General features: G+C 39.1%; 1 protein-coding gene and 1 pseudogene across 1 annotated transcript; both read left to right on the top strand.

The window, feature by feature from the left end:
* Positions 1-9,969: 9,969 nt before the first annotated feature.
* On the top strand, positions 9,970-10,437 carry LOC147452453 (uncharacterized). Its single transcript, XM_086519257.1, has one exon. It carries the CDS (start codon positions 9,970-9,972, stop codon positions 10,435-10,437), a length of 468 nt encoding a protein of 155 aa, XP_086375383.1.
* A 6,680-nt stretch (positions 10,438-17,117) lies between these two features.
* LOC147452452 (uncharacterized) lies at positions 17,118-19,297 on the top strand (annotated as a pseudogene).
* Positions 19,298-26,778: the final 7,481 nt, after the last annotated feature.

The following is a 26,778-nucleotide window of genomic DNA, read 5'->3' as shown; positions in this document are numbered from 1 at the left end:
GTGTATTGTTTGGTAATCTTCAAATTATGATATTAAATCAAAATTATTTATAAATGGTGCCTTTTTTCAAGTTACATTTTGCAGACCAATAAAAGATGCGCATGAGCATACATTCCCACAAGCAATGACATGCATGCATATTACATTTAGTTGTTTGATGAGTGATAGAATGCACAATCTAATGTAGATTTTTCTCGTGCGACACTAATATTTTAAGACATCATTAGTGCAATATGGGTTTTAAAAAGCTCAAAAATAGTGTTTCAATAGCAAAAGCTCGAGAACGGAAGTTTGCAAATATAAAATCCCCTTCTATGACTAGCTCTAGTATTTTTCCACATGTTTCCATGTTCCTAAAGGATTGAAGCCTTTTGCATTTGACACGATGGAAAAATTTGTAAAGATTTTCCACATGTTACCATGCTCCTTAAGAATTGAATCTATTTGCAGTTGACATGATGGCAAAGTTTGTATAATGTTGATTTATTGAGAAATGTGCCTTTATGGGGGTTTTTAGCACAATAGATACAATCTAGATGCAATTTTTCTTGTTCATATTGATTTCATACTCTATGGATTTTTTTAAAATTTTTATAGCACGTAATATACTAGCGTACAACATTGAGATTGTTTTCTATTGTGTTATCGTGGTCATTTTGAGATATAACTATAATCGCATCAATATTGGTGATTTCACAAGAAAGCACTGTACATAATTACTGCATCTCTTATATAAAAATTTCGATTCATTATACCTTCATAGTTTGGCTATGTAATGATATCTTGTAAGGGATTATAGAGGCTACAATATTGTAGTCTTTTTTTCATGCATGTAATTTTAGTGCATTATGATTATGTTGAAAAATTGTCCTATTGTGACACTTTTTTATGATTTTAACACTTTCTATGGGGTTTACTACTGTAGAGAACCAATTTTCATGATTTTAACCTTAGTTCAAATCATGAGAATAGACTTACAATTATCCCCTAGGGCAAGGCAAGGCACTTGGATAAAATGTAGCTCAGGTGCTTCAATAGCAATCCACTGAGCAAGGGTCTTGCTACTCAAGCCCCTTGATATTCTTAAATAGCAAGGGCTACTTAAGAATACATTGGGTGGAGATATGTATGCCATAATCCTTGAGGTCTATATGCAATAACCCAAGCAATCATAATCCTTAAGTTATGTATGTCATAACCCAAATAGCCGACCTTTCCCTAGGGACCTTTCCCACACATAGGACCCTTGTCTTGACAATTTAGATTGATGTGTCTAATTTTGTTATGGCACAATTAGTGTTGATAAACAAGACATGCAAGCCTTTTTTTGGCCCTCTAGAGCCCTATGTGTAACTTTTAGATTGGTTTGTTATGCTAGAATTATTGTTGATAAACAAGCCTTGAAATTATTTTTTTTGGTCCTCCAAAGTGTGGTTCTTATCTTTTGTAAGGTAGATTAGAAATTGAGCAACTATGGCAAAGGAAAGATTTGACAAAGGCATCAAATGCCTTGGGAGAGGTTTATGGTTGAAATGGTAGAGAACATGGTAGCCTTGAAGAGTGGGACTTTGCAAAAGAATATACTCCATAGCTACATCTCACTTGATTGAAAACATGACATAATTAGACAACACAAAAGAGGGGGAGAGAGAGAGAGAGAGAGAGAGAGAGAGAGAGAGAGAGAGAGAGAGAGAGAGAGAGAGAGAGAGAGAGAGAGAGAGAGAGAGAGAGAGAGAGAATATAAGAGAGAATGGAAACCAGATAGTAATAGTGATGGAGAATAGACATGGCACTCATCTATGACTCTCCTTGACACACTCTAGTGTTCAACCTCCCTTTGTTGGCCCTAGTTTTTTCTACTACCCTCACCACCCTCCCAAAATACTCTCAATTTTAGCTATGATTATTAAAACATCATGGAGATTCTCAACATGTTCAATTGAAACCCTAACTTATCATTTTCAAAGCTTGGGAAGGATCAAGCGATTGTGGATAATTCTCTAATGATTGAAACTCTAAAATATTCTTTGATATTTTTTTGTAGTAGGACATCACACGTTAGTCTTAGCTACACCTCAGTATGGATCAATATTAGTACTTTTCATATCCATGGAGTTTTGCTTGACTTTATAAGTAGATTTCCTCCTATTTAAACAATTTCCAATACCATTGATCAAGTGTTTTGGAAGATATTGGTGGGCAAGATTTTTTACTCAGGCTTTTGCCTCTTTGAGGCGGTGTTCTACAAGGAGGAGGATCCAAAATCCTTCTCAACCTCCCAAACTATTATTGTATGTGGATAAGTAGTTCATGTCTTCTAGTGGTAGCTGATGTGTACTATTAAAGAAGATTTGCTCAACAAATGTCCTTTCTAGGTTGAAATTGTAGACTTTTCATCCTACTTGTGGCCATCCATCAATGATATTGATGGATTTTTAGAAAAGGTACTTTTTTCCTAGCTATAGACTTCTCAAATAGAAATTGAACCTGCATCATGTGGAGTACAGACTACAAGTTTTTTGAAACCATTGAAACTCAAAGAGAAGAGATTGGTCGGGTTGTGTTATACCTCAAATGGTGGAGCTTAGCAAGCTCTGTGGCTACCATTGTGGCCAATTAGGGAAATTCTCAAAGAGTTGGTCAAATTCAACCTCTAGCTTAGTTCTTCTCCTTCCATCATATCCCGCAACAAAATATTGGCTCCTAGAGACCAAATATTTGGAACATCCCTATGAGATTTGAAGATCCCAATTATCTTACTCAAGAGAAACAACCTAGTAATCATATAGGTGGATAGAATCCCCCACAAAAAGTTATGAAAGTGATTCCTAATTCTCTTAACCTTGCTCGTTGAGGACATTATGGGAATCACACCCCCATGTATGCCAAACCTCTAGTAGTATTAGGCACAACCTGCCTCGATCATGCTCCAAGGAGACCTTCTTCTCTAAAAACCCATGAGGCAATGACAAAGGCAAAAGATCAAAAGATATAGATGGGTTCTAGAGTACTCTAGCTAAGAAGACCTTGAAGCCAAGGATCTTGGTCTTTGAATGCAACTTGCCTAATTAATATACCGTTCTTTAGGATATGCCTTCACCAAAATCTCTTGCAGCTATAGATGCTATGGTACAAAATTACAAGTAGAAAAATATTACTACCTCACATTATCCTCCTCTTATACAATTGGAGGTGAACATGCAGGATACCAAGGATATTGATGGACCTCATACTCAGATCATGGAAAGTACTCCCCAATAGAGTGTGCTTCGTATAATATTAAGGGGTTAAATTTCCCTCCAAAATTCTCTCTTTTAATCAATGGTTTCTCAAAGAGGATTTTGATGTGGTTTTTGTTCGGAAGAATAAGTTTCTTGATACTGTAAAGAGTTCTTCATATGATAATGTTGTTAGAATTTTATCTTACAAGATTGGGATTAATATTTTGTCAAGCTTGTTTATCCTTGATTGAGTATTCTGAACGATATACATAACAATAATGGTGCCATGCAAATCAAGAAACGATTATGACTCTCCAAGAGGAGGAGGCATCATTAGAACAAGCTTGACTTACGTGAAGGAATCCCTTTCCTCACTTCGATCTCAAGGGACGTCGTAGTGGTAACTCCTCTCATCTCATATTTCCTACTATACATTGCTCTTTTTGTAATAGAAATTGTCATAGTTTATATGATTGAAAGGCAAAGCAGTATGATGAACAACATGGTATTGCAGATAAACAATCATTTTTATCCATATATTCATCTCCTTTTGAAAAGGATGATCATCTAGTTCATCAATGTTTTAAAAGGCACTTTAATCATGGTAGAGCATATTTTGGTCAACATCACAACATTGTTTAAAAATAAATTGTGTTCTTTGTTCCATCTCTTTGAAAAGGATACTTCATGTTTGTGATGAATATCACTTTATTATTGATTTTGATGCTACAAGAAATATGACATACCAATCTCAATGGTTGTATAGTTGTCATCATCTTCCTACTGAAACTTGTTTACCTTGCTAATGACACAACTTGTCAAGTTAAAGGCATTGGTGATTTATATCTTGGTACTCTTTCTTCAACCAAACTTTTTTGAGATGGTTTATATGTTTTAGATCTTTAAAGGAATTCTCTTTCACTTGCAAGGCATGTTGATTGGCCTCTTTATTGTTTTTGACACCACAATGTCAAATTGAGAAAGATGGTCATAGTATAGTTGTTGCTACCAGTAATCTATTCAAACTATCTTTGAATGAAGATGTTGCAAATGTTTAATAAGTCTAGGGGATCTTGATTCTCATGCAATATTTTGCTCACTCATATTTTTTTACAAGACATGGAGTTACTAAATATGTGGCTACATCTTCAACGCTCAAGAGTTATTATGGATAATAAAAATATAGGATGTCCTCTACTATTGAGTACACCACTTTGATGTGATAATCAAAGTTCCGAGTCTGTCTTGCTAAAGACTATGTCCATCACAACAAGTAAAAACATATTGCAATGTATTATCATTATGTATGCTAGGAATTAAAGAAAGGTGCAATCATGATTGAACATTATCTAGTGATTAGATGGTTGCAAATATATTCACCAAAGGACTTAATGAACCATACTACTTTTGGATCCTGGGGTTCCATTTGCCTCACTCTTTGGAGACTATACTATAATCATCTTGTAGTAACACTATATGTGCAAGGTTGTAATCGTGTAGGCACTATACACCTCACACATGCACATTCACATTCCAAATTCTTAGTCATTCTATAAATATGTATATTTACTTCACACATGCAATATAACTCTTCTTATCATTGTACATGTTTGTATATAGGGGCGCAAGTCTTTCCCTTGTACTCCCCAAGGGTTTTTTCATCCATGGTGGCTAGAGGCCTTTGTTTGAGTGGGGGTGTTGAAGCTATATATCTCTCATCCTAACTAGAATACATCTCACTTATATATACATAATATGTGATCAATATGATTTGAGAAAAAGTGCTTCTCCCTTCACCAATTCCGTCTTTAAAACCACATATTTTTAGATTATATATTCCACAACACATATAAGATTTCACAACCTACTCTATATGAAAATGTATGCTGGAGGTTGTGTTATCTTGTACCTTGCGATAAATAGATTTTATCTTGATTTTAGATCTATGCACCACTATGTGTGTAAAGAGCAAACTATTGTAGCATGACCATACACAAAAAAGGCTAATCAAGGAAAAAAGAACTCTATCCAAAACCATGAAGGAGACACAATAAGAAAAAAAACATGCAAGGTTATGATAGTAAGATACCCACATGCATGCTTACAACTCACATATCATTTATATACAATAAACACATTTAAATTGAATACAAGGCCCCCATAGTGACCTTGGTGCTTGTTAAAACTGAGCCAATGTCACTTAACATAAGTTATTAAAGGCCAAGAAGTACACAGGCATATTAAAGACATATGCAAAAAATCATTGAATATTGGAGTCCATTACACATTTTGCATAATGGCCATGTATTGTAATTTCCCAATTCATTTCAAGCCATTGTAATATTTGGAATGTGTTACACGCTCAATGAGAGTTCCAAGTTGTAAAGAATAGGTCAGTTCGTGTTCCTAGATTGTAGATTCAATAAGTTATGAAGCCCTAAAGGCCTCGAGTGCCTGGACATTGCATATTTTTACCTAGGTATATAAGACAATGTGTAAATAAAATCAGGGTTCTCAACCTCATTTGTTGAGATCACTCTTTAGTGAGAGCTCATGAGGTGTGTGGCTATGGAGTCCTTGAGCTTCTCCTTGCTCATGTGACATGATTAACACTAATCACTGCATAATTTTCTTTCACTATGCCTCTCTCATACTCTCTTGTGATTGCTAATGATGCTTTGATTAGATAGATTGTAACTGATTATGTTGGACTTAGGGTTGCAAGAAAACACACACAACTTGGATAATATGAAGGAATCTCAAGGCACACGACAGAGAGTGTATTACTTAGTGTGCAATGGAAAGATCAAAACGCCCTAGAGTGATAGGCGTATATACAATGCACAGGGGAAAAATCCTCCTAGTGAGAGAAAAATTTCCCGGATGGTCCTAAGTGTGTTCACATACATTAGTACCACATGTATATGGTAACAAATCCCCCTTGGGAGTGATTCGATAAACGAGAGCTGGCACATAGAGTTTAGGGAAGTGCTATGCCCTGGGGACATGATCATACCACAAAGGGGAGTAAGACTAGAGATTTGCGAAAAGATTTGAAATTCCCATGAGACAATGCCTTTGTGAAAAGATCTGCAAGGTTGTGCTTTGTTGGAACATAAGACAAGCTGACCTCTCCTACTGCTAAGCGCCTCTCCCTGACATAGTTGTAATGCACCTCAACGTGCTTTGTGAGACCCTGAAAAAATGGGTTCCTTGCAACTTCCAATGCACTCTGACTTTCAGTGTAGATAGTGTTGGCAATGTCTATCCAACACCCAAATCAGCCATAAGGATTTTGAGCCATACATACTCAATCGTATCTGTAAGACTGTCTTGTACCTAGCCTCAAAACTAGAAGTGTCCTCAATAGGTTGGTTCTTGCTCAGCCATGAGATACATGAAATGCCGAGCATGAAACAAAAACCACTTATGGACACTCAGGTATCAAAAGAACCAGCCCAATTTGAGTATGAAAAAGCATGTAACTCTGATAACAATAATCCCCCTTGGGATAAAACAAGCCAAGATGTGAAGTGCCACTCAAGTAGCAAAAAATTACGGGGGGGAGGGGGGTCACTATGTAATGTATCCAATATTTTTTAATAAAAGTATTTCATTTACTTTGCAAATATTTAAGGTTTTCATTTTAATGGAATGATCGGATTGAAAATCGGACTCTAGAACTACTAATTATGGCCCTTGTTCACTTGAAAATAATAGGTTGATGGGAAACTTAAGCCTCAAGACTATACTAAAGATAAGAGTTGAATTTCTAGGAAAGAGAGAGCAATTTTAGGAAAGGAGGAGTAATTTTAGAAGAGGAGTAGGAGGAGTACGTTTAGGAAAGAAAGAGAGGAGGAGTTCAGTTTAGAGCTCTTTTCTTGGAAGCCAAGCTTCTTCTTAGAGACTCAAAATCGCACATCGAAATCCATGTCTGCAAAAAACAACCAAATGGTTTTTCATTTTAAACACCGCGAACGTGCGTGAACTTATCTCTTTTTGCTTCCCTCTATTCTTAGCTTGTGATTTTGGCCTTGAGAGCCTATATAAAGAACCCTCTCCCTTCACTTTGAATAGACACACTCTCAAAAGTGGAAACTCTCTTGCCTTGACGTCGGAGTTACCTTCTCTCCCTCAACCTCTCTCTTTCAAGCTCTCTCCCTCAAGCTCTTACCTTCAAGCCATCTCCATCTCCAACTCTTTCTCTACCATCATCGTGTTGCCCCTCAAATTATTGAGTTCTCTTTCTCACTTTCTTCCTTCTCTTTTGCTATACAATGGCCCCAAAGCGAGTGACATGAAGCTCGAAGGATGCTCATGCCACCCCGCCTCCAAGAAAGGTGAAAATAAAGGCATCAACTACTCCAAAAGATGCTCAAGCAGAGGTATTGGTTGCGGAAGAAGTCAAAGCCGTCCAACCTCAACCACGAGAGGTAGTCCAACGTGTTGCTAATCCGGTAAGATGAATTTATAATTTTGCATCATTATACATGATGACCGGTAAGTCAAGTCTAAGAATTCCCCTAAAATGTCCAAGAACGTGATTATATCACAAGAAACAAGCATATGATTTCATAGGGTAGTGAAAGGATTGCTTGAATAATGGTTACTATTCGATAAACTATCTCTGTTTGACATTAGAAGTTAGTTAATCATGTTTGAGAAATCACTTAAAGAAAACAATTGCTGAAAGAATATCTTGTTTCCAGATGGAACGCACGGTTAGGGAGGTGATTTCGCAGTTAGTGGAGAATAAGCTGAGGTTATCAGCTCTCTTTTTGTCACTTGCGGTTAGCGACTGTGAAAGTATACACATTTCGCGGCTAGGGAATAAGTAAATCCTCTACAAAGGCTCTGTTGGTTAAACATAGAAAGTACGGGGGTAGCGGCAAACTCTTAAGAATAATTGAGAGATTCAATTTTTCTTGAATATAGGACTCTCTTCATTACACCATGTTTGGGAAAGAAATGTTTTGGTGATGTTTGAAGGGCTGTATGAAAGAACCTGTGCCTGGAATTAAGAAAAGAATAATGTTTGTATATGTGAAACAATGTGGTAGAAATTAGAATATAAGCTAAAACGTGTGTGTGTGGGGTGGAAAGTGGGGGCTAGCTTAGGTTGCTAGTCACGGATGGGTGATCTCAATTAGTCAAGAAACTCTCCACTCCCTCTTATTAAGAGAAGTGAAATTAGAGACTCATCGTGTCAAGAGTTGAGATAACCCAAATATACATGTCCCTGAAAGCTATGGAATCGATTAGTCGGGTACTTTTTACAAGATTACTAATTAGTTTAGACTAAGTCTTATATCATATTTATGGTTAATGGATGGCGGCCGCGCCTCTTAAATGTGGGGAAAAAGGCGTTGTTTATGGATTCTAAATATGTCAATGGGATTTCATCTTATGTTAGGAAGTAGTTTTCATTAGAATCCTTGATTAATCGACCTAGCTTGTGGTGTATGACCCTTATAACCACAAACATGATGGATAGAGGACTTTCTCCCTTATGTTGCTTGTATCTCTACTTTGTGGAAACGGAGTAGGGTGTCATCAATGGAGAAGGAGAATAAAGGAAGGCCATCTATCAAATCGTCCCAATCTTGTTGGGGTTGGGGACCTCACAATTGGTATCGGAGCTTTAGATTTAAAGTTTCGTTTCTTAACCGTCTGTACTATTCTTGGGCTTGATTGCATGAATACTTGCTTAACACTATTATCCGATCTGTTTTATAGAACAAATTTATGAACACCAACTATATAACTATCTTTAAGGCAATATATTACACTTCTTGTCAATCACAAATATTCAAATTCAAGAGAATGTGTTTCGTATTCTTGACAAGGTATTTGCACCTCACATCAATTTTGACCCACCAAATACATGGTTATATAGAAGTCATTGGGTTTGTGGAACAACCTTTGCTATCCAAGCACGTCACATTGAACACTTGGAGATTGACCTACATTGAATCAAGTGCGCTGAAGACTTGAAGCTGGTTTCATACTTTCAATTTTTCGAAGCACCATTGACCATCATGGCCCCGGATGGAGTCACAATTCATAATCGATGGGTTTATGACAAAGTGACGTCAGTTATCCCTGCCAATTAAATTGTTATCAACAACCACACTTGACCGAACTTCAAGGAAAAAGTTTTCATTGGCTACCTCGAGCTTCCTCTTATGTTTCGCTTCTTACACCCAGGTCATCAACCACCAATCTTTTATGACATTTCAGATGATGTGTATTACAACTGTGGCTGAAATCCTTGTTATATATTCTTATGGAGAGATCTCTTGTAGGCCCCTATATGGATTTTTGATGAATTTATTAATAGTAATGTTTCGCTTCAAAAGAATTGTTTGACTGGTTAAGTCATTTGATTGAGTTGTTTTTCTTCAAAAAATTTGTATGACTGGTTAAGTCGTGTGATTGACAAAATTCATGACTGGTTAAGTTATGTGACTGAGTTTTAATGGACTGAAGAAGTCAAAATTGGTTAAGTCATATGGTTCAGTTTTCATAGACTGGATAAGTCATGATTGGTAAAGTCATGTGGTTGAACCTTTAGTGGATTGGATAAGTCTAAGTCTAGAAAATACCCTAGTGTTTTGGGTTATTATGAATATTGATGTTAATATATGCGTACACTCAGGAGAACCCTCAAATCACTCTTATAATGGAGAACCCTTAGAACGATGCTATCTATACGGAGATTCATGAGAAGAAGTTATTGCTGAAACAAATGCAACCACCTTCTTTTAAAGGACATGGTGCTGATATTGAGAAGGATACAGAAGTATGGATCGAAGCTATGGATGATTACTTATTGGCTGCAAAGACTACACCAAAAAATCAAGTGATGCTAGGGATGTTTCGTTTCTCTGGTGAAGCAAAATTATGGTGGAAACAACATTGTCATGACATGGGAGTATTGGAGAACTCCCAGAGTCAGAGGGAGATTAAACAAGCAGTAAAGGAAATATACTTACCTCCTATCCATGAAGCATTGAAGATGAATGAATTCTTTAGCTTAAAACAATACAACTTATCCTTGGAAGAGTATTACTCAAAGTTTGTAAGGCTTAGGTGTTATGCTCCGTCAATGACTATAGAACAACAGATAGCCCGTCTCTGTCAAGGTTTAAGAGATCCAATTAGCTCGCGATTAGAAGCCATGAAACCTACTACTGTGCAAAATGCTTTACTATGAGCTAGTCCCTTAATGAAGGAGCAAGGGATTAGAAGGAGAGTTGAACAAAATCAAAGTTTTAACGATGCCAGACGACCAATAAGGCTTCCCAATAATAATGGACAACCACAAAGAGCTTATGCTGCTAATGCTCAAAATCCTTCACGCTTGGATGTTTGATGCTTTGAATGTCAAGAGTTACGATATTATCAAAACAGATGTCCATGTCTGACTAATAGAGCAGTAGCAATAACTCAAGTAGATCAGAGAAACCACCCTTTTGGACATAACAAAGGACGAGGTGGTGGACGAGGTAGAGGACAAGGAAGAGCATCCAGAGCCTTTAATAGAGGTCAAGGTAGGAATTCCCATGCACATGCAGTCATAGGAGAGCCTACCCTTGGTGAAGAAGAAGAGAGAGAAAGAATTTATGCAGCTATTGACAACCCTGGAGCCCAAAGACAATTTGTCAATGTTACTCAAACACCAGCAACCCATCAAGGTAAAACTTTTAGTCTCATCATAGATTATGGTAGTACTCATTCATTTATATCCCCAAAATGCTTGCGAAAGTTGAACCTGAATAAAAAACAAGCTTAACCTACGACACTAGAATTGGCTAATGGGAAAACCGTGGTATCACGACATTCTATGGGAACCCTTGAATTTGAACTAGGAGGACATGCTACTTCAGCTTTCTTTAGAACCCTACCAATTGAGATGTATGATGGAATTCTTGGGATGGATTGGTTATCTAGGAATCACGCTAGCATGGGAAAGAATGGGATTCCAAAGATTCAATTAGTTAAAGCCAACCATCTACTCAAAGGTATGAGGACTGGACAACAAATATTTGTGGTCAAGCTGAACAAGATCGACCCAAAATAAAGCCTTACAAAACCCTCTTGGCTTCATGAATATTCAGATTTCTTTCTTGAAGATGTCACCTCTCTTCCTCCCAATTGAGAGATTGATCGTGAGATAGAGATTCTTCCAGGAAGTGAGCTAGTGTCAAAGAGACCTTATAAAATGGCGCTACCAGCACAAGCCATTGAATTAAAAGAACAACTTCATCAACTTATAGAACATGGATTTATTAGACTGAGTGAATCAAGTTGGGGATCTCTTGTACTCTTTCAAAAGAAGAAAGATGGGACTTTACGACCTGCATTGATTATAGAGGAGTAAACCAGGTAACAATTAAGAACAACTATCCTATCCTATGAATAGATGAATTTCTAGACAGGCTACATGGTTCCAAGGTCTTCTCAAAGATAGATTTAAGATCAGGTAATTATCAAATCAGAATAAAAGAATCAGATATTTCAAAGATAGCTTTCAACACCCGATATGAACATTTTGAGTTTATAGTAATGTCATTTTGTCCGAATATTGCTCCGGATACATTCAATAGAGTGATGCAGGATATTTTCATACAGTACCTAGATGACTTTGTTCTTGTCTTCTTTACATGGTGCGTTGAACACTTTGTCTTTGCAGTAAAAAAACATTAGTGTTTGAACTAAAGTTTTATATTTTTGCAGCATATTCTTTTTGCTCATAGCTAATTTTTTCTTGACACATTCAGCTCATTGAGCATTTAGAATAGCCAAGGAATGGAGCGCTCACACTATCAAGCAAAAGCAGTGTATTTTAAAAATACAAGGCATGGAGGTGGCAGGAAAAAGAGCAATGCACTGCACGAAATGTTCAATTGGTTCTATAGAGTTTTAGCGGGAAGAGAAAGGAAGAAGACTAAAGTACAAAGAAGCTTGAAATCCAGAATAGAGAACGTGGTTAGCGTGAGGTGATCGCAATCATTTCATGCTTCTAGTGCAAAAGATCGATTTCGATGGTGGTTGGCGACAAGGCAACAAAATGGTAGACGTTGAGTGGAAAACCAATAAATTTTTGACACTAACCATTCCCATATTAAGCATATTGTAATGCCACGTGATTTGTTGATGCCCCAATCAGTGGTTTAATGTAACAAATTTTGACAATTTTGGAGTAATTTTGGATTTTTAATGGTATTATTGAGTTTTTATGTTCGTTTTTAAAATTAGTACTTTATAAGTCAGAACTCACAACTTGAAGTTCCTTTCTTGTTTGCACATTCTAGAAGATCCACTCGAGCACAAACACATATGCACTCACATCTTGCACCACATGGATGTATCACACGAGCAAACTGGCACTACGCACAACAATACCGCCACAACCACTTGCATCGTAGAAAATCCGCAGCCAGAACCCCATGCAAAATCTACGGCTTGAAATCCACATCCCCAACCACAAGTGAACAACCCAGTGCCCCAGTCCGCTAGCTCCAAACACCCAAGAGCCTCCCCAACCATCAAATCTAGATGATCTAAGCAACATGCGACACATATTTGAAGATCTCGACGATATAAGCCATGCCACTCATACACCTCTTCCATATCCCCGACCGATTTCACCTCTTCATAGAGCAATGCAAGAAACTAGAGAAACAAAAGAGGAATATTGAGGTCCGCTTGAAAATCCACCGCAATCGCCTCCTGCCACAACCACTGGTGCTCAGGCCACCCCACACACTACACCGCAAAAGTTTCCACTACGAATCAAAGAAAGAGTAATTAAGGTAATACTAGGCGACCCGATATCTAAAGCAAAAGAGGCCAAGAGGGAGAGGGAAAAGAAAGAGGCAGCTGATAAGGAAACCCTTAGAGTACAAGAAGAGCAGAGAAGACAGAGAGAGCAAGAGAAAAGGCAGAGAGGTGAGGCCGAGAGAGCTCATTTGGACAACTTACAAGCATGAGTAGAGGTAGAGAATAAGGCGGCACAAGATAGAGCTCAAGCCACCCAACAAGCAAAGGTTGGGAGCTCAAAGCCTTCAAAAATCCCTCAGAGAGCCAAGCAATGTGCAAAAAGAAAAAGGGACAAGGTGACACCAGAAGAGTAGCAAACCCAAAAGGAGAGGAGGAAAATATACAAAGATGATCCTCCTCAATGGGCTAGGCAGGCGAATCCTCCTCCACCACCAACAACACAAAAAAAGCGGAGATGGAAGCCAGGCACAGTGGCTCTGCGTGAGATTAGGAAATATCAAAAGAGCACTGAGACAATCATACCCAAAGCGGCCTTCTCTCAAGTGGTGAGAGAGATGATTGATGAATATAGTGACTCCATTACAATAATACAACATGCAGCTTTACTGGCCCTACAGGATGCTGCCGAAGACATTTTGGTGCAACTTTTTCAAGATGGCATCTCTTGTATGGCGCATGCAAAGTCTGTAACATTAAAAAATATGGATTTAGCCTTAGCAATAAATTTAAGAAATGAAGGATGCCTTCATAAGATGTAGTTTATCCCATGTACTCTCTCTTCATGAGATTTTTATCTTTTTCTAAAATATCAAATGGCAAATTTCTACCATTCCGTACAATTGCTCAATTTTAATTTGTACATTGTTTTTTATAAGTATTTGAATTGTTGGATATGTTAAATTTAAGTTCACCACCATGGCTCCATTTTTGCCCGTTGAGGCACACACGTGCACAGAACCTCGAACATGCAGCCATCGGGCGGCCGGGGAAAGCATCTCGGTGATAATTTTGCAAAACGGGGCGACAGGGGGGGCGTATAGGGTCAAGAAGGGCATGTGATGCATCGGCGGCGCTGGGCAGGGTCGAATGGGGCAAAAAAAGCCCTTGTGCACCACGACACGAAGGGAGCAATTCTGCCACTGAACAAATTGTTTGGCCATTGGACAATTGTTCGAGGTTCTTGGCATGTGTGTGCCAAGAACCTTCGCCACACATGTGTTCTTGGCATGTGTGGCAAAAATGGAAATTATTAAAAACAAGATGAATAAAAAACAAGTACCGATGAATGGTGACAAATATCATTGACAAAAACATTTATTCTTTATTGATTCGGATATTACATCATGGTCGATTGGTTTTTCTACGAATTACATCTTTGGGTATTGGGAGAATGGTTGACTTGACGCCAAGGAATTTTACAATTTCCTCTGGGTTTGTCAACCCTTGACCTACGCTCAAGGCTCAGTGGGAGAGGACCGAGCCTGGGTGTTTTCCTGTAAAGGCATACAATGCTGCCTCTCGGTCCACCAGTATACATTTGTGAGCGTTTAAGGTGAGAGAACCTTCAGCAACTATGCCACTTAACGCTTTACACTTTAGAAACTCTATAAAACCATTCTTGGAGAACTTTGTGTGAGCAACTCTAAGAATCGATGGCCCCATATGGCTCAAGTAGTGCCAAAGAGAGCTATCCCTACCCGTGGAGATGTTGCATGAACCTCCAGTATGCATTGAAAACTTATCAACATGATAAGCCGTTTGCAAAGCATTTTAATTGATATTAACACTTGTAGTAAGGAATACTAGAAATTTTACCAGGCTAAGATTTATTTACCTCAATTTCTCCAATTTCAAGCAGTGGTTTGTGTGGATGAAATGCACTCTCTAGTACACTTTCATCAAAAGAGGCACATGATTTTATTTCCACTAGTATACTTGCTACTATTTGCACCAACTGTTGTTTGTTTTCACTAGGGAGGAAAGAGAGGCTTGTTGGGAGATCCTCGGGGGATTCACTATGTATTTCCGTATGGTATCATGTGAGTGTACAAGAGGGGGGTTTTTAGAGGTCAAACATAAGCGTATACAATAGGGTAGCTTCCCATTATTTCATGCTTGTACTGTATGCATAAGGGAGGGGGGGACCTACCCCACGGGGGGGGGGGGGGGGGGGGGGGGGGGGGGATATATTAAGTGCTTATGCCATAAGACACATGCCCTAACAAGCCAATTAAAGCAACTTTTACATGAGGGTGTTGTTCTTGGTATTTCAAAGAGTTAATTTACTCCACTAGCAAACTAAGATAGCTATACCAATGAGAAGATATGGTACCTCCCTGTCCTCTCCCTTAGCTAACAGGTGCTATGACTTCCTTGTCCCAAATGTTCGGTCCCTCGCAAGTTTTGAGAGAGAAAAAAAGTCCTCTTCCATATCTCTACCACTACTCAAGACGCCATCTTCCTCACGCTGACAACATCCCTTCCTCCTGAAGCTTCCCTCCTGTGCCTCGCCCTCTAATGATTGAGGATCTATACGGACTCGAGGTGTGTGTAGCAAGGAAGGCTTGACACCCCTTAAAGATCAATGGGCTTGCATCGCATGTCGTTTGATTTTTTGCAGTGCTTACATTTTTTGCTGCCGCCCCATGTGAACGAGAAGTGGAACGGTAGAGCTTAAACCGGGCCCTAATAGAAAACACAGGACATGTGAGGCCGATTTTTTTTTATTTTTTATTTTTTGGGGGGGGGGGGATGATTTTTAAAGCAATGAATTTTTTTGTAGGAACTATGTAAGTGTTCATCTTAACTATTAAGTCTTGAGATCAAAACTTGTCGACAGAGCTCTCTTATTCCCTCTCATATTTTGGGTGGCAAACTTTTGGTAAGAGGGAAGAGCGCGTAGAAGACAGAGACAAAGTGCGCAGGTGGGTCGAGAACATTGGCAAGAGATGGGCATGGGATTGCGCAGGCAGATGGGCAATAACTGGCGGGTGATGAGAGTATTCCTCAACCCGCCCTGTGTGTGAAGCCCGCCTATATGGATCTGCAGTTTGGATCCACTCTTGCACCCAGATTGTCGCACGCACGCCCACATTTCAACACACCAATGCTCGAAAAAAACCCTAGGTTTAGTGTAATCCCACTACAAATTTTGAAATTTACCTCTAAATTTTAAATTTGAAGGTGAGAAAACAAAATTTTTGAAAAAATTAGTGTAATTTGGTGTTTTTTGCACTGCAACACACCCGTTTCCCCCCCCCTCCCTCCCATCCATCTACACAGGCACACGACAGACGACCCTTTTGGCAGGTGAGCTTTACCATTTATGAGGGCTCTTGGAAACGCAGACAGCCTCAATCCTAAGGTAAGTCAAGCATCACAGGGTTGGTGTTTTGCAATTTCTGTGCCAAATCTTTTGCCCGCAGTTATTTGCCTAGATCGTGCATGACAGCATTGACGGCCATTGATCTGGTCTCAACTCGCTAAGAGGACTCTCATGTATGGCATCAAGAGAGAAAACATTCTTCTGTTGCATCGTCAGACCTTCATTGTGCTTTTTGTGAAAGAATTTCCCTTATGCACTCAAGATTCTGTGAGAGGATAAGGGGCATTTCAAGCTGAAGTCAGGGGCGGTGAGAGTATTGTGATCGGGGATACAAAGGCCTGATATCATAGCAGCGCCATTTTGGCTGTGACGTAGCCCTTCAAGGTCTCGACAGCGGAGGTTGTGAACTCCTCCCCTTTAGTATCTTGTCCGTAACACGTAGTACAATGAATTCAATCATGGGTGTACAAAGCTCGAGCATAAGAAAAGCGTGCAAAGAGAAAGAAAGGTAGAAAGAAAGCTTTATTAATGTCTTCTAGGGGTCAAACTCGGCCTATGAGACAATCAATGTATGCGTGTGTGCTATTGTACACGATACTTCAAATACATCTCTGTATTTGAAGTATCATTAGGTACCTGGAGCTACCGCATGAGTTGGAATTTAGTCGGGAATCTGTGCAAACAGTCACCTCAGAGGACATACATATTGACCAGTGCACCGTCAACATCGACATCTTTTTTTCCTGGAGAATAATATCATGAGGACACCACATTTGGCATGCTAGATGTGGGCAATGGAAGAGGGCAATGCGAGCAGTGAGTCGCATCGGATGACCAATGCTTACAATCCAATTTTTGGCACTTTCCATGCTCTTGAGTCCATTGTGGCAGATATTGGAGCAGATTATTTGAATGGGAGGCTCAAGTCTATTGATGATGGGGAAGATAATGCAAGCTCCAACGGAGGGGCCGGAGAGCTTGAATGCATGTCTAATAATGGCAGCTATTCTGGTGAGTCGGAGGATCAGGCATACATGAATGGGAAAGAAAAGCAGGCAGGTGGAAAATCAGGCAGGCAGGTCTTCCTCTCTCTCTCTCTCTCTCTCTCTCTCTCTCTCTCTCTCTCTCTCTCTCTCAAATTTGTCTTCATCTTTTGAGACCTCTACCTTGCTCAAAAATGTGCTTTACATCGATTGAAGAAAGGCACCAACCATCCTTTCATGTGCCAAACGGGTGACAGCCGACCTACCCCCTACTTGCACACATCCCTTTTAATAGAGCTGCTCGGCGGGAAATCGGTCAGTTTTCAGATCCAGGCTAACCTCTACAGCAGGAGAGCTCCAGGTCGCCATAGCTCGGGAGCAGCAGGTGCATGATCGTTTGCAAAAGGAGAATGTAGCAACTACTCATATTAGCAGAGAGGATGAAGAGCGAGAAAAGGATTTGTCTTCTAAAACTTTGTCCAGGCCTCAGGAGGAGGTGTCACGTACAAAAAGTGAATGTTTGGTCCTGCCAAGATTTGATGCAAATCTGTGTGTGTTTTAGAGGTGAACTTGGTATTGTGCAGCTTCTTATCTACTGCTCTCTCACTCTCCTCTCAGCCTCGCCAAGATGCGTGAGAGCTTGCACGTGTAGGGGGGCCAATGCGGCAACCAAATCGGTGCCAAGTTCTGGGAGGTGGTATGCATAGAGCATGGCATTGATCCCACGGGTTCATACAGCGGCGACGCTGACGTGCAACTAGAGAGAGTGAATATGTACTACAACGAGGCAAGCTGCGGGCGCTATGTGCCTCGGCCATGCTCATGGATCTGGAGCCAGGTACTATGGACAGTATTCAAATAGGCCCCTATGGATAGATCTTCTGCCTTGATAACTTCGTCTTTGGCCGGTCCGAAGCTAGCAACAACTGGGACAAGGGTCACTGACGTTAAGCCTTAACCTGTCATGGGAGCTACTACTTGTCCGGCTTTAACAGAGGCTCATAAAATGAAGAAATCATTGGAGACTAAAAAGTTAAAGGCATCTTCTACTTGGCCGGCTTTAACAGAGGCCCGTAACATGAAAAAATCATTGGAGACTAAAAAGTTAAAGGCATCTTCTAAAAAGACTTCCCATCCCGCAGGGGTGGCTTCAATCCAGGTACACCGAAGGCGCGGAGCTCATTGATTCTGTTCTTGACGATGTCAACAAAGAGGCTGAAAACTGCGACTGCCTTCAAGGTGAGCGCCTTTAAGATCTCATTCTATCGTTCTTTATTCTATTTTATTCTGTGAAATGCTGTTTTGTTATGACTTCTTTGCCATTTCTCCGATGTTACAGTTCCATTTATGTCTGGTATAATGATTCTGTTGTCAGTTTTGTTTATATTTGACAATGTAGCTAGCTTGTGCAATTGTCTTGTTTGAAAACAATGTTCAGATCTGTCCTCAGTGATGGTTTGAAAACAATGTTCAGATCCTTCTTCAGTGAAGGTTTTCAGTGAAGGATAGAATAGAATAAAATGGTATGGCAATGTTTAAATTACGTGGTTAATAATTTCTTTAGGACCAGGTTGCACAAACGAAGAACAGTTGTGGTCTGACATTTTTCCACAGGTCTAGCAGATATTAGTCATAGGAATTGAAACACTATATACTGTATTTGGCCCTCATTTAATGTTTCAACTACAAACTACTGAGGCTCAGATTTCAGCACACGTAAAGGCTTGAGGCAAAACATGTATCACAGGGTTTGGAGTGGTTTTTACAGTAGCTATACAGTTGTTCATGGGGTATGTAGATAGTGCTCGGTACCTTTGTCATTTGGAAGAGTTGTCACTTTGACTGAGGAGGAGCCTTTGCAAGGGGGCCAATGCGGCAACCAAATCGGCACCAAGTTCTGGGAGGTGGTATGCACAGAGCACGGCATTGATCCCATGGGGTCATACATTGGCGACGCTGACGTGCAGCTGGAGAGAGGCTGAAATGACGTTGCCCGCAAAGACGCTGAAAATTGCGACTACCTTCAAGGTGAGTGCCTTTAAGATCTCATTCTATCGTTATTTATTCTATTTTATTCTGTAAGATGCTGTTTCGTCATGCCTTCTTTGCCATTTCTCCGATGTTACAGTTCCATTTATGTATGGTATAATGAATTTGTTGTCAGTTTGTTTATATTTGAATATGTAGCTAGCCTGTGCAATCGTCTTGTTTGAAAACAATGTTCAGATATGTCCTCAATGAAGGTTGTCAGGGTTCTTTATGTGAAATTCTCAATGATGCTTTTCTAACTTCTCTAGCTTCCTAGTATCCCTCACTTGGTAGACATTGGCTTTAGATCTACGCTCACCACTGCCAGCCAGTGCTAGATTCCAAATTTGTTTCAAGTTAGCAAGGCTTTGCCACAAACTCTTTCTTCAATTAATGTTGATTTGTAAATTGTATATTGTTTCTATGCTTGAGATGTTTGTCTATACATTGTGATGCAAGCTTCTGTAGTGGAAAAGCTTCCTGTCTTCAGACTTCTTCGGCAAGGATGCTAACGATGTGAGGAGGAGTTTGAGCTGACACTCACAATGGGAGGTCAGCACCTTGCAAGCGAAGTGATGCATGACTTGTGGTCGTGCTTGTGGTGGCCATAGCAATCTAGGGATGGGCCAAGATGAATGACTACTATTTGCGCCGCATAAAAATGCCAGACTCAGCTCATTAGGATGAGGACGGGCCGGCACTCGAAACGGATGAGGATGGCAGCATGATGCATGAAGATGTATGCGCTTGCCACCCCTTATCTGAAATTGGAATCTCTAAACAAATCAATGGTTTTTATTTTTTTAAAGCCATTAGGAATACATATCAATTAGGTGGTACTAGCTGCAAGATAATCCAAAAATCTCCAAAATCTTTGAAAATGCTCTCCTAGGTGAGTACGCAGGTCCTTGGAGATGCCCTGGTGGTGTTAAGCAAAAGAGAATGAAAGCAAAGGTGGAGACTGACCGTAGGTGTTGGGGAGGAGAATACGTCACCATGGAGCATAGGGAGAGCAGTGAGGCAGGCTCAGAGAACCGGGTAGGGATGGCACAGGATGAATGTTTTTCTTTTTTAATAACAAACAAAGCGCCTTCACATTCTAGGCGCTTCGATGCAGTGGTTAGCCAGTATGATTTGTTTATGAGAATTCATGAGTTCAATTTGCATGCTAGTTTTGCTTAGAAGGTGCGTTGCAAAGGTGAGGCAAAGAACTATTATATAACTGGTTTTAGGAAAGGGGACATAGGTCAGGTACAATATAATGGTTAAGCTAATCATATGAGCATGTTTAGGTCTCCTTAGGTTACAAATTCTATAGTCTCAATTTGTCACATGGTCATATGGCTTGACCGGGTGTGCCAACTTGAGCTATCGATTTTTACCTTCAGTTCTTCTACCTATGCATATGGCTTGACCATGTCTCTTGAGCTATCCATTCTTACCAAACGTGTAGTTGTGCCTCTTTTTACGATAAAAGTCGTTAAAGTTTTTAAGACTGTTAGTTTTTTTTCCATGTAGTTACAAATTCTATAGTCTCAATTTGTCACATGGTCATATGGCTTGACCGGGTGTGCCATCTTGAGCTATTGATTTTTACCTTCAGTTCTTCTACCTATGCATATGGCTTGACTATGTCTCTTGAGCTATCCACTCTTACTAAATGTGTAGTTGTGTCTCTCTTTACAATAAAAAGCATTAAAGTTTTTAAGACTGTTAGTTTTTATTCCATGTAGTTACAAATTCTATAGTCTCAATTTGTCACATGGTCATATGGCTTGACCGGGTGTGCCATCTTGAGCTATCAATTTTTACCTTCAGTTCTTCTACCTACGCATATGGCTTGACCGGGTCTCTTGAGACATCCATTTTAATGTGTAAGATAATCCTTAAATCCCACGTGGGAGCCCAAGATGAGGTGGACAGTGTAAGATAATCCTTAAATCCCACGTGGGAGCCCAAGATGAGGTGGACAATTTTTTTCGAAAAAGAAATTATGTGATGAAATCCCATGTGGGAGCCCAAGAAAAGGGTGTACTGATTTTTTTTTGAGAAAGAGGTCTCCGTACAAAGGAGGCTCTGGCAAAATTTTTAAGATTTATATTTTATGTACAAACTCAAAATTAAATACAGATGGTGCTTTTTTAAAGTGCATTTTGCTTAACACTAGGTTTGTGTTTGAGCCACTTAAGTGGCTTGAGCCACAATAGTGGCTTGGCACCTCATTCTAAAAAATTGGCTATAAGACTGTTTATTTTTCAAAAAATCGTGATCATAGTATATCGTTGAGGTCCTATGATAGAGGAAAATTCTAGTATACCATTTATCTCAAAAAAGTGTAAAATAAAAAATTTAAGTTTCTAAAAATAGTAAGAAGCCACAAAACTGGGTTTTAAATTTAACAGCATACATGTTTTTGAAGCATAGATTTTTATTGTATACATATCCATGTATTTTTCAAAAAAGTCTCAATGTGCTTTGAAGGTTTTTAAGGGGTCTACATGGGATATCAAAACTTTTGAGCAATTTTTGTTCAATTGTACCTTAAAGATGGCTCTTAAAAAATAGCAATTTTACATGATTTTATTTATTTCTATTCTTTTTCAACTCCCTACATGCCTTGAGAACAAATCCCTGAAAGGTTTTGATGAGGTTTTTTGTGGTCCATGAGAACAAGAATTTACAAAAAAGTTGCTTATAGCCACAAAAGTGGCTCATGTTCACACAGCCCTAGTGTTAAGCATAGACGTGCATTCATATCACGTATAATTGTTTTTGTTCAAAAAGATTAATCTTTTAATGAGTTGTTTTGTAATGTGTTTTGATTTGACGAGTGAAATTTTTCATGGTTGTTTAAGAGTATGCATTATTTGTTATTTAGAGAAAAATCCATTTCATATGTGTGTCTTAAATCCCATGTGGGAAGCTTACTAATTAGGTGGCTAGTATCGTATGTTTTGAGATTGAGATTTGTATCAGTTTACAAGGCAAATGTTATTCGTTTTTTTACAAATTACATTGAAACGATTGGTTTATTTTAATTTAGTATTCATTACATTTGTTGCTTTTCTTGGTTTTTTCTCTTAACATCTATTGCAAATGAAAACACACTATAATGTACACTTCTGTTCATTTACAGTTTAACATGTATTTTTGCAAAAGCATGTGCTTCTAAAATTGTTATGTTACTAGTATACATAAAATAGTGGGTCATTACATTTCGTACGAAATCCGTATGAGGGGGGATAGCTCATTGCGAGAACGTCCGTATCTTGTGCGTATGTAGGGGGGTAGGTTAGCATGTAAGATACCGTACATAGGGGGGTTTCTCTAATTTTGATGCACGCAGGTGACATCCCCCCATTACCAATAGTGAATCCCCCGGGGGGAGATCTTGGTCTTCCAAATCAATTTGAAAATTGACTTTCTCTTCCTTTCCACTGGGATCCTTCATGCTTGCATAGATAGCAAGCACTGCAAGTGACTCATCTTCTCTGAGTCCTAACGTTTTGGAAGTGTCGTCAAGGAATAGAAACTGACGATCATCCACCACTACTGGATGCAAAGTGAGAATTTGGAGGTCCGGACCTCTTCCACTACCTCATCTCCCGCTATCATTCGATCTTCCTCCTTAGTGGTGTTGGGATCTTGCAAGAGTACGAGTGCCATAGATGCTTCTGCCTGCTCATCTATCTCTTTAATAACTTCATTTGATTCCTCCACAATGGTCACAGGAGGTCTTTGGTTGACCTTTTCCTTTGAGTTTCCCTTGTCCATGCCCTCAAGAACAAGTAATGCCAGAATCATGTCCCATGAAATAAATTGGGTGCCTATGCACCCCATGCCCAAATCCATGAGATCATCCTCATCCTCTATCTTGAAGTCCCGTTCCATGAGGCCTTTAATAAACCTCAACAAACGAAACTAGATTTTTTTGTCAGCCGCATAGAGATGATTCAAGAAATCCACTAGCAACCACGCAGTGTTGGATCCCTCAAAGATTATGGGATATTCCTCCATGTGCTGTGCCATGTAGTCAAGAAAGCTTCTCAATGCCTCTGCATGAAGGTTGGTAGTGGCCTACATGTCAATTGCTCCCTTGAACACACTGAGTAGTTCACGTGCTCGATCTGCAAGTCCTACCTTTTCTAATTGTGTGAGAAGTGCATCAGTAGACGTTGCCATGGGTTCGTTCGCAAAGAAGATGCAAAGAGAGCTTAGAGCTAGAGTTTTGTGAATGTGAGAAAATGAAGTTTAAAGACTAGAAAGTCACTTATATACCCAAAGTCACTTAAATTAATGTCAAAATAACTTAAAACTTTTATTGTAAAAACAAAATCACGCAACAAAGCATTGAAAGACACCAACATTGAAAACATTTGTGCTCCACAACAAATAAATTGCACGTTTCAATAAAAAACTTGAACAAGCTGAGAATAAACAAGTAAGCGTAGAAACGTATTCAAAACACCGTATGTATTAATGTGGACAAAATCCATGTCAATTACAAGCTTTTACAAAAATACATCACAGAAACGGAACGTTCTCACACGGAAAGCTCTTCTCTTTCGTGGAGCGAACAATCTTTTCATTGATTACAAAGAGATATTGCTTGGGCAAGGTATATCTGCGATTAAGATACTCATGAAGGTGACTAAGATGCTAGTCATTGTTCACTGTAATGTGGTGCACTACATCATCGTGGAGATGTATTTGCAGGTCAACTGATTCTCTAGCAACAACCTCTGAGTCTAGTGCCCCCCATTCTCCCATCATCAGCTTCCATCTTCTATAGGGAAAGACCATTGACAAGCTTTGCTTCGTAATATGGTATCTGAACACCACCTTTTCAAAAACTACAGAGCACATGATTCTATCTCCCTAGTGGTTGACAACCTTAGTTTCCCATCTAGCTCCATGAAACCCGTTGATGTCACTTCCCCCTTTGCAAGTCCACATTGTTGGTGTTCTGTGAACACTCTAAAGTCAAAATATAAACACAAACACATGAAGAGACATAAACCATGTTACTATGGCTTTATGGGAACCATATGTGCACTTCATTGCTGCTTGCACATCCATCTTGATTCTCCTTTTGGTTGAGATCAAGGCACTGTTTGGCTTAGGCAACACACCATGTAGAAATACTAAATAGATAATTGAAAAACTTGCATGAGGAGTAAAAATTACAATTTGCAGGAAACCTCGATGGAGCCACTATTGTCTCTAGCTTTAGTTGTGAAGCAACATACACATGTTGCACCTTCTCAAGACTCTTGCCGTCTTGTGTTTTCTTGAACTCCATGATTCTTCCCTTCCAATGGTATGCTCGAGAAGCCATGTGTATCCTTGAGACCTTGTGTGCAACTCTCCCAGGGAGGTCACCTACTAATAAAGATGTAATTTAGCACATGAGTTCAATAGAAGGGTATTTAAAGTTCTTGAAACTTACAGAAATATATATACAGAAGGGCATTATTTGTTCAAATTTTAAAAAAACTTATAGATTTTAAAATAAAAGGGTACATTATATTCTTAACAAAATTCACAGATAAGGGGTTTTACAAACATGTTTTGAACGCACGTGATATGGTAGTTTTACACATAGTGAACCCCCCAAGGCACCTCTTGAGCTGGGATGCATTGTCACCCACATCATTCATTTTAACTCCATCATCACCCAATATTAATTGTCTTCTTGTACATTGCTATCGCATGAAATGGAGTCAATGGCACCCTAGGTCGTCGAGTACCTAATGATGCCATGGGAAATAGTGGCACAACCTGCACACAAACACTTATGATTAGACATTGCACATCCATGTTCTCATTTATATAGAGAGAAAGAATCTTGATGGTACACAAAGGTGAAGGATGCCACTTACTGCTATACTGATCCACTTGCTTGTTGGCTCAATGTGGAAGATAATGTTGCAAATCTTGAGAGGGAAGTAGATCCTCTCTAGAGAGCTTAGTGGAGAAGGAGCAAGAAACTTGTTGAGGAAAGAAAGAGGGATGATGTAGCAGAAGGATATGTTGTAGACTTTAGCTTTAGCTAGAGGTGTTTAGTGAAGTCCATGGAGTAATGAAGAACTTCAGCTTGAGGAGATTGCAGTAATCTTGAAGAGGGAAAGGAGGTTCAAACTTCTGCTGTGCAGAGCGTTTGGGAGGGAAAATTGAAAGGAAGGAAAGAGAAAGAAGGTGAAGTGAAGAGAAGTGAGAGATGGTATAGTAGAAAGAGAGGGAGGGAATGATCATCATGTTTTTGGAGGGACCCCCTTTTAGGAGAGAGGGAGGGAGAAACTGGGAGCCAGTAGAGAGAGAAAGGATTGGTTTTTATTCAACTATTTAGAGAAAAGTTCATTTTTTTGAATTTATAAGAGATTTTCTCTTTCTATTGATAGCCGTTTTTCGGCTCTTTGTAATTGCCACAGTGAGTTACCTCACCCTACCAAAATCACCCAAACACTGTGGCTATCCCTACCATTTCACTGTACATAGGCGTGCGTGAGTCACGGGACTTTTCCCATATCTCCTTACTAAAATAAAAAACCCTCAATTAGCTAGGCATTGGGTTAGTCGAGCCAAAAAATAAAATAAAAAATATAAGTATATTATGGCCCATGCGTATGTAAATATTTCTTTGTATATAGGGCCTAAATAAAAGATTTTTTCATAATTATTTTGGTATTTATTTAAATATTTCTACCTAGGTGTGTGTTATTTATGCTTTGTACATTGCCTCACCATTACCACAATTTTTTCTTACCATTTTTCATACTCTTTATTCTATATAGAAATATTTTCATGTAAGCTTCTCTTATATTTGGTGTAACTCCACCCCAACAAAAATCCAAAAAAACTAGTTTTATTTATGTGTATATTTTTTCATTATTGTGATTTTTCTCTTCCTACATCTATTTTTTTTATAAAAAAATTAGAACACCAAAAATATTTATCTTTTTATGGTAGCCTCATAATGAGAGAGATTTCTTTTGACCCCTTTATATTTTTTCCACTTATATTATTTATATTTGACATGTACATATTTTTTACACCCCTCAATATTTGATTTTCTTAGTTGTACTATTCACTTATATCATGATCTCAACAATATCTTCAATTATAAACCTACCAAATAAGGTCAAGGGTAGGTGGCATGCATACATGCACTATGGAGGGCTCACTCTTAGAGGTATTCAAAAGAATCATCCAAAGAAGGATCCCACAAGGACCTTGTGCAGTGGAAAAAAGCGATCGGTTTTGCTGAATTTTTAAAGTTCACTTGCTCTCTGAATTTGAAAAGGTGATACAAACAAAAGTTGTAGCTCGTGGGCTAAACTTTTGCCTCAAATTTTTTCATATTTTTTTGAGCTACGAGTTGTGAGCTATGATTTTATTAGTGGACCCCAGTTTTCCCATGCTATGCAGCCACACT

This window comes from Adiantum capillus-veneris, chromosome 8 (assembly GCF_014529385.1).
Source record: "Adiantum capillus-veneris isolate H3 chromosome 8, ASM1452938v2, whole genome shotgun sequence".
NCBI classification, from domain to species: domain Eukaryota; kingdom Viridiplantae; phylum Streptophyta; class Polypodiopsida; order Polypodiales; family Pteridaceae; genus Adiantum; species Adiantum capillus-veneris.
This window is presented reverse-complemented; position numbering and strand designations above follow the sequence as displayed.

What these genes read in the sequence shown, in the direction of transcription:
- LOC147452453 (XM_086519257.1), top strand. Translation starts at nt 9,970, where the DNA reads ATGCAACCACCTTCTTTTAAAGGACATGGTGCTGATATTGAGAAGGAT.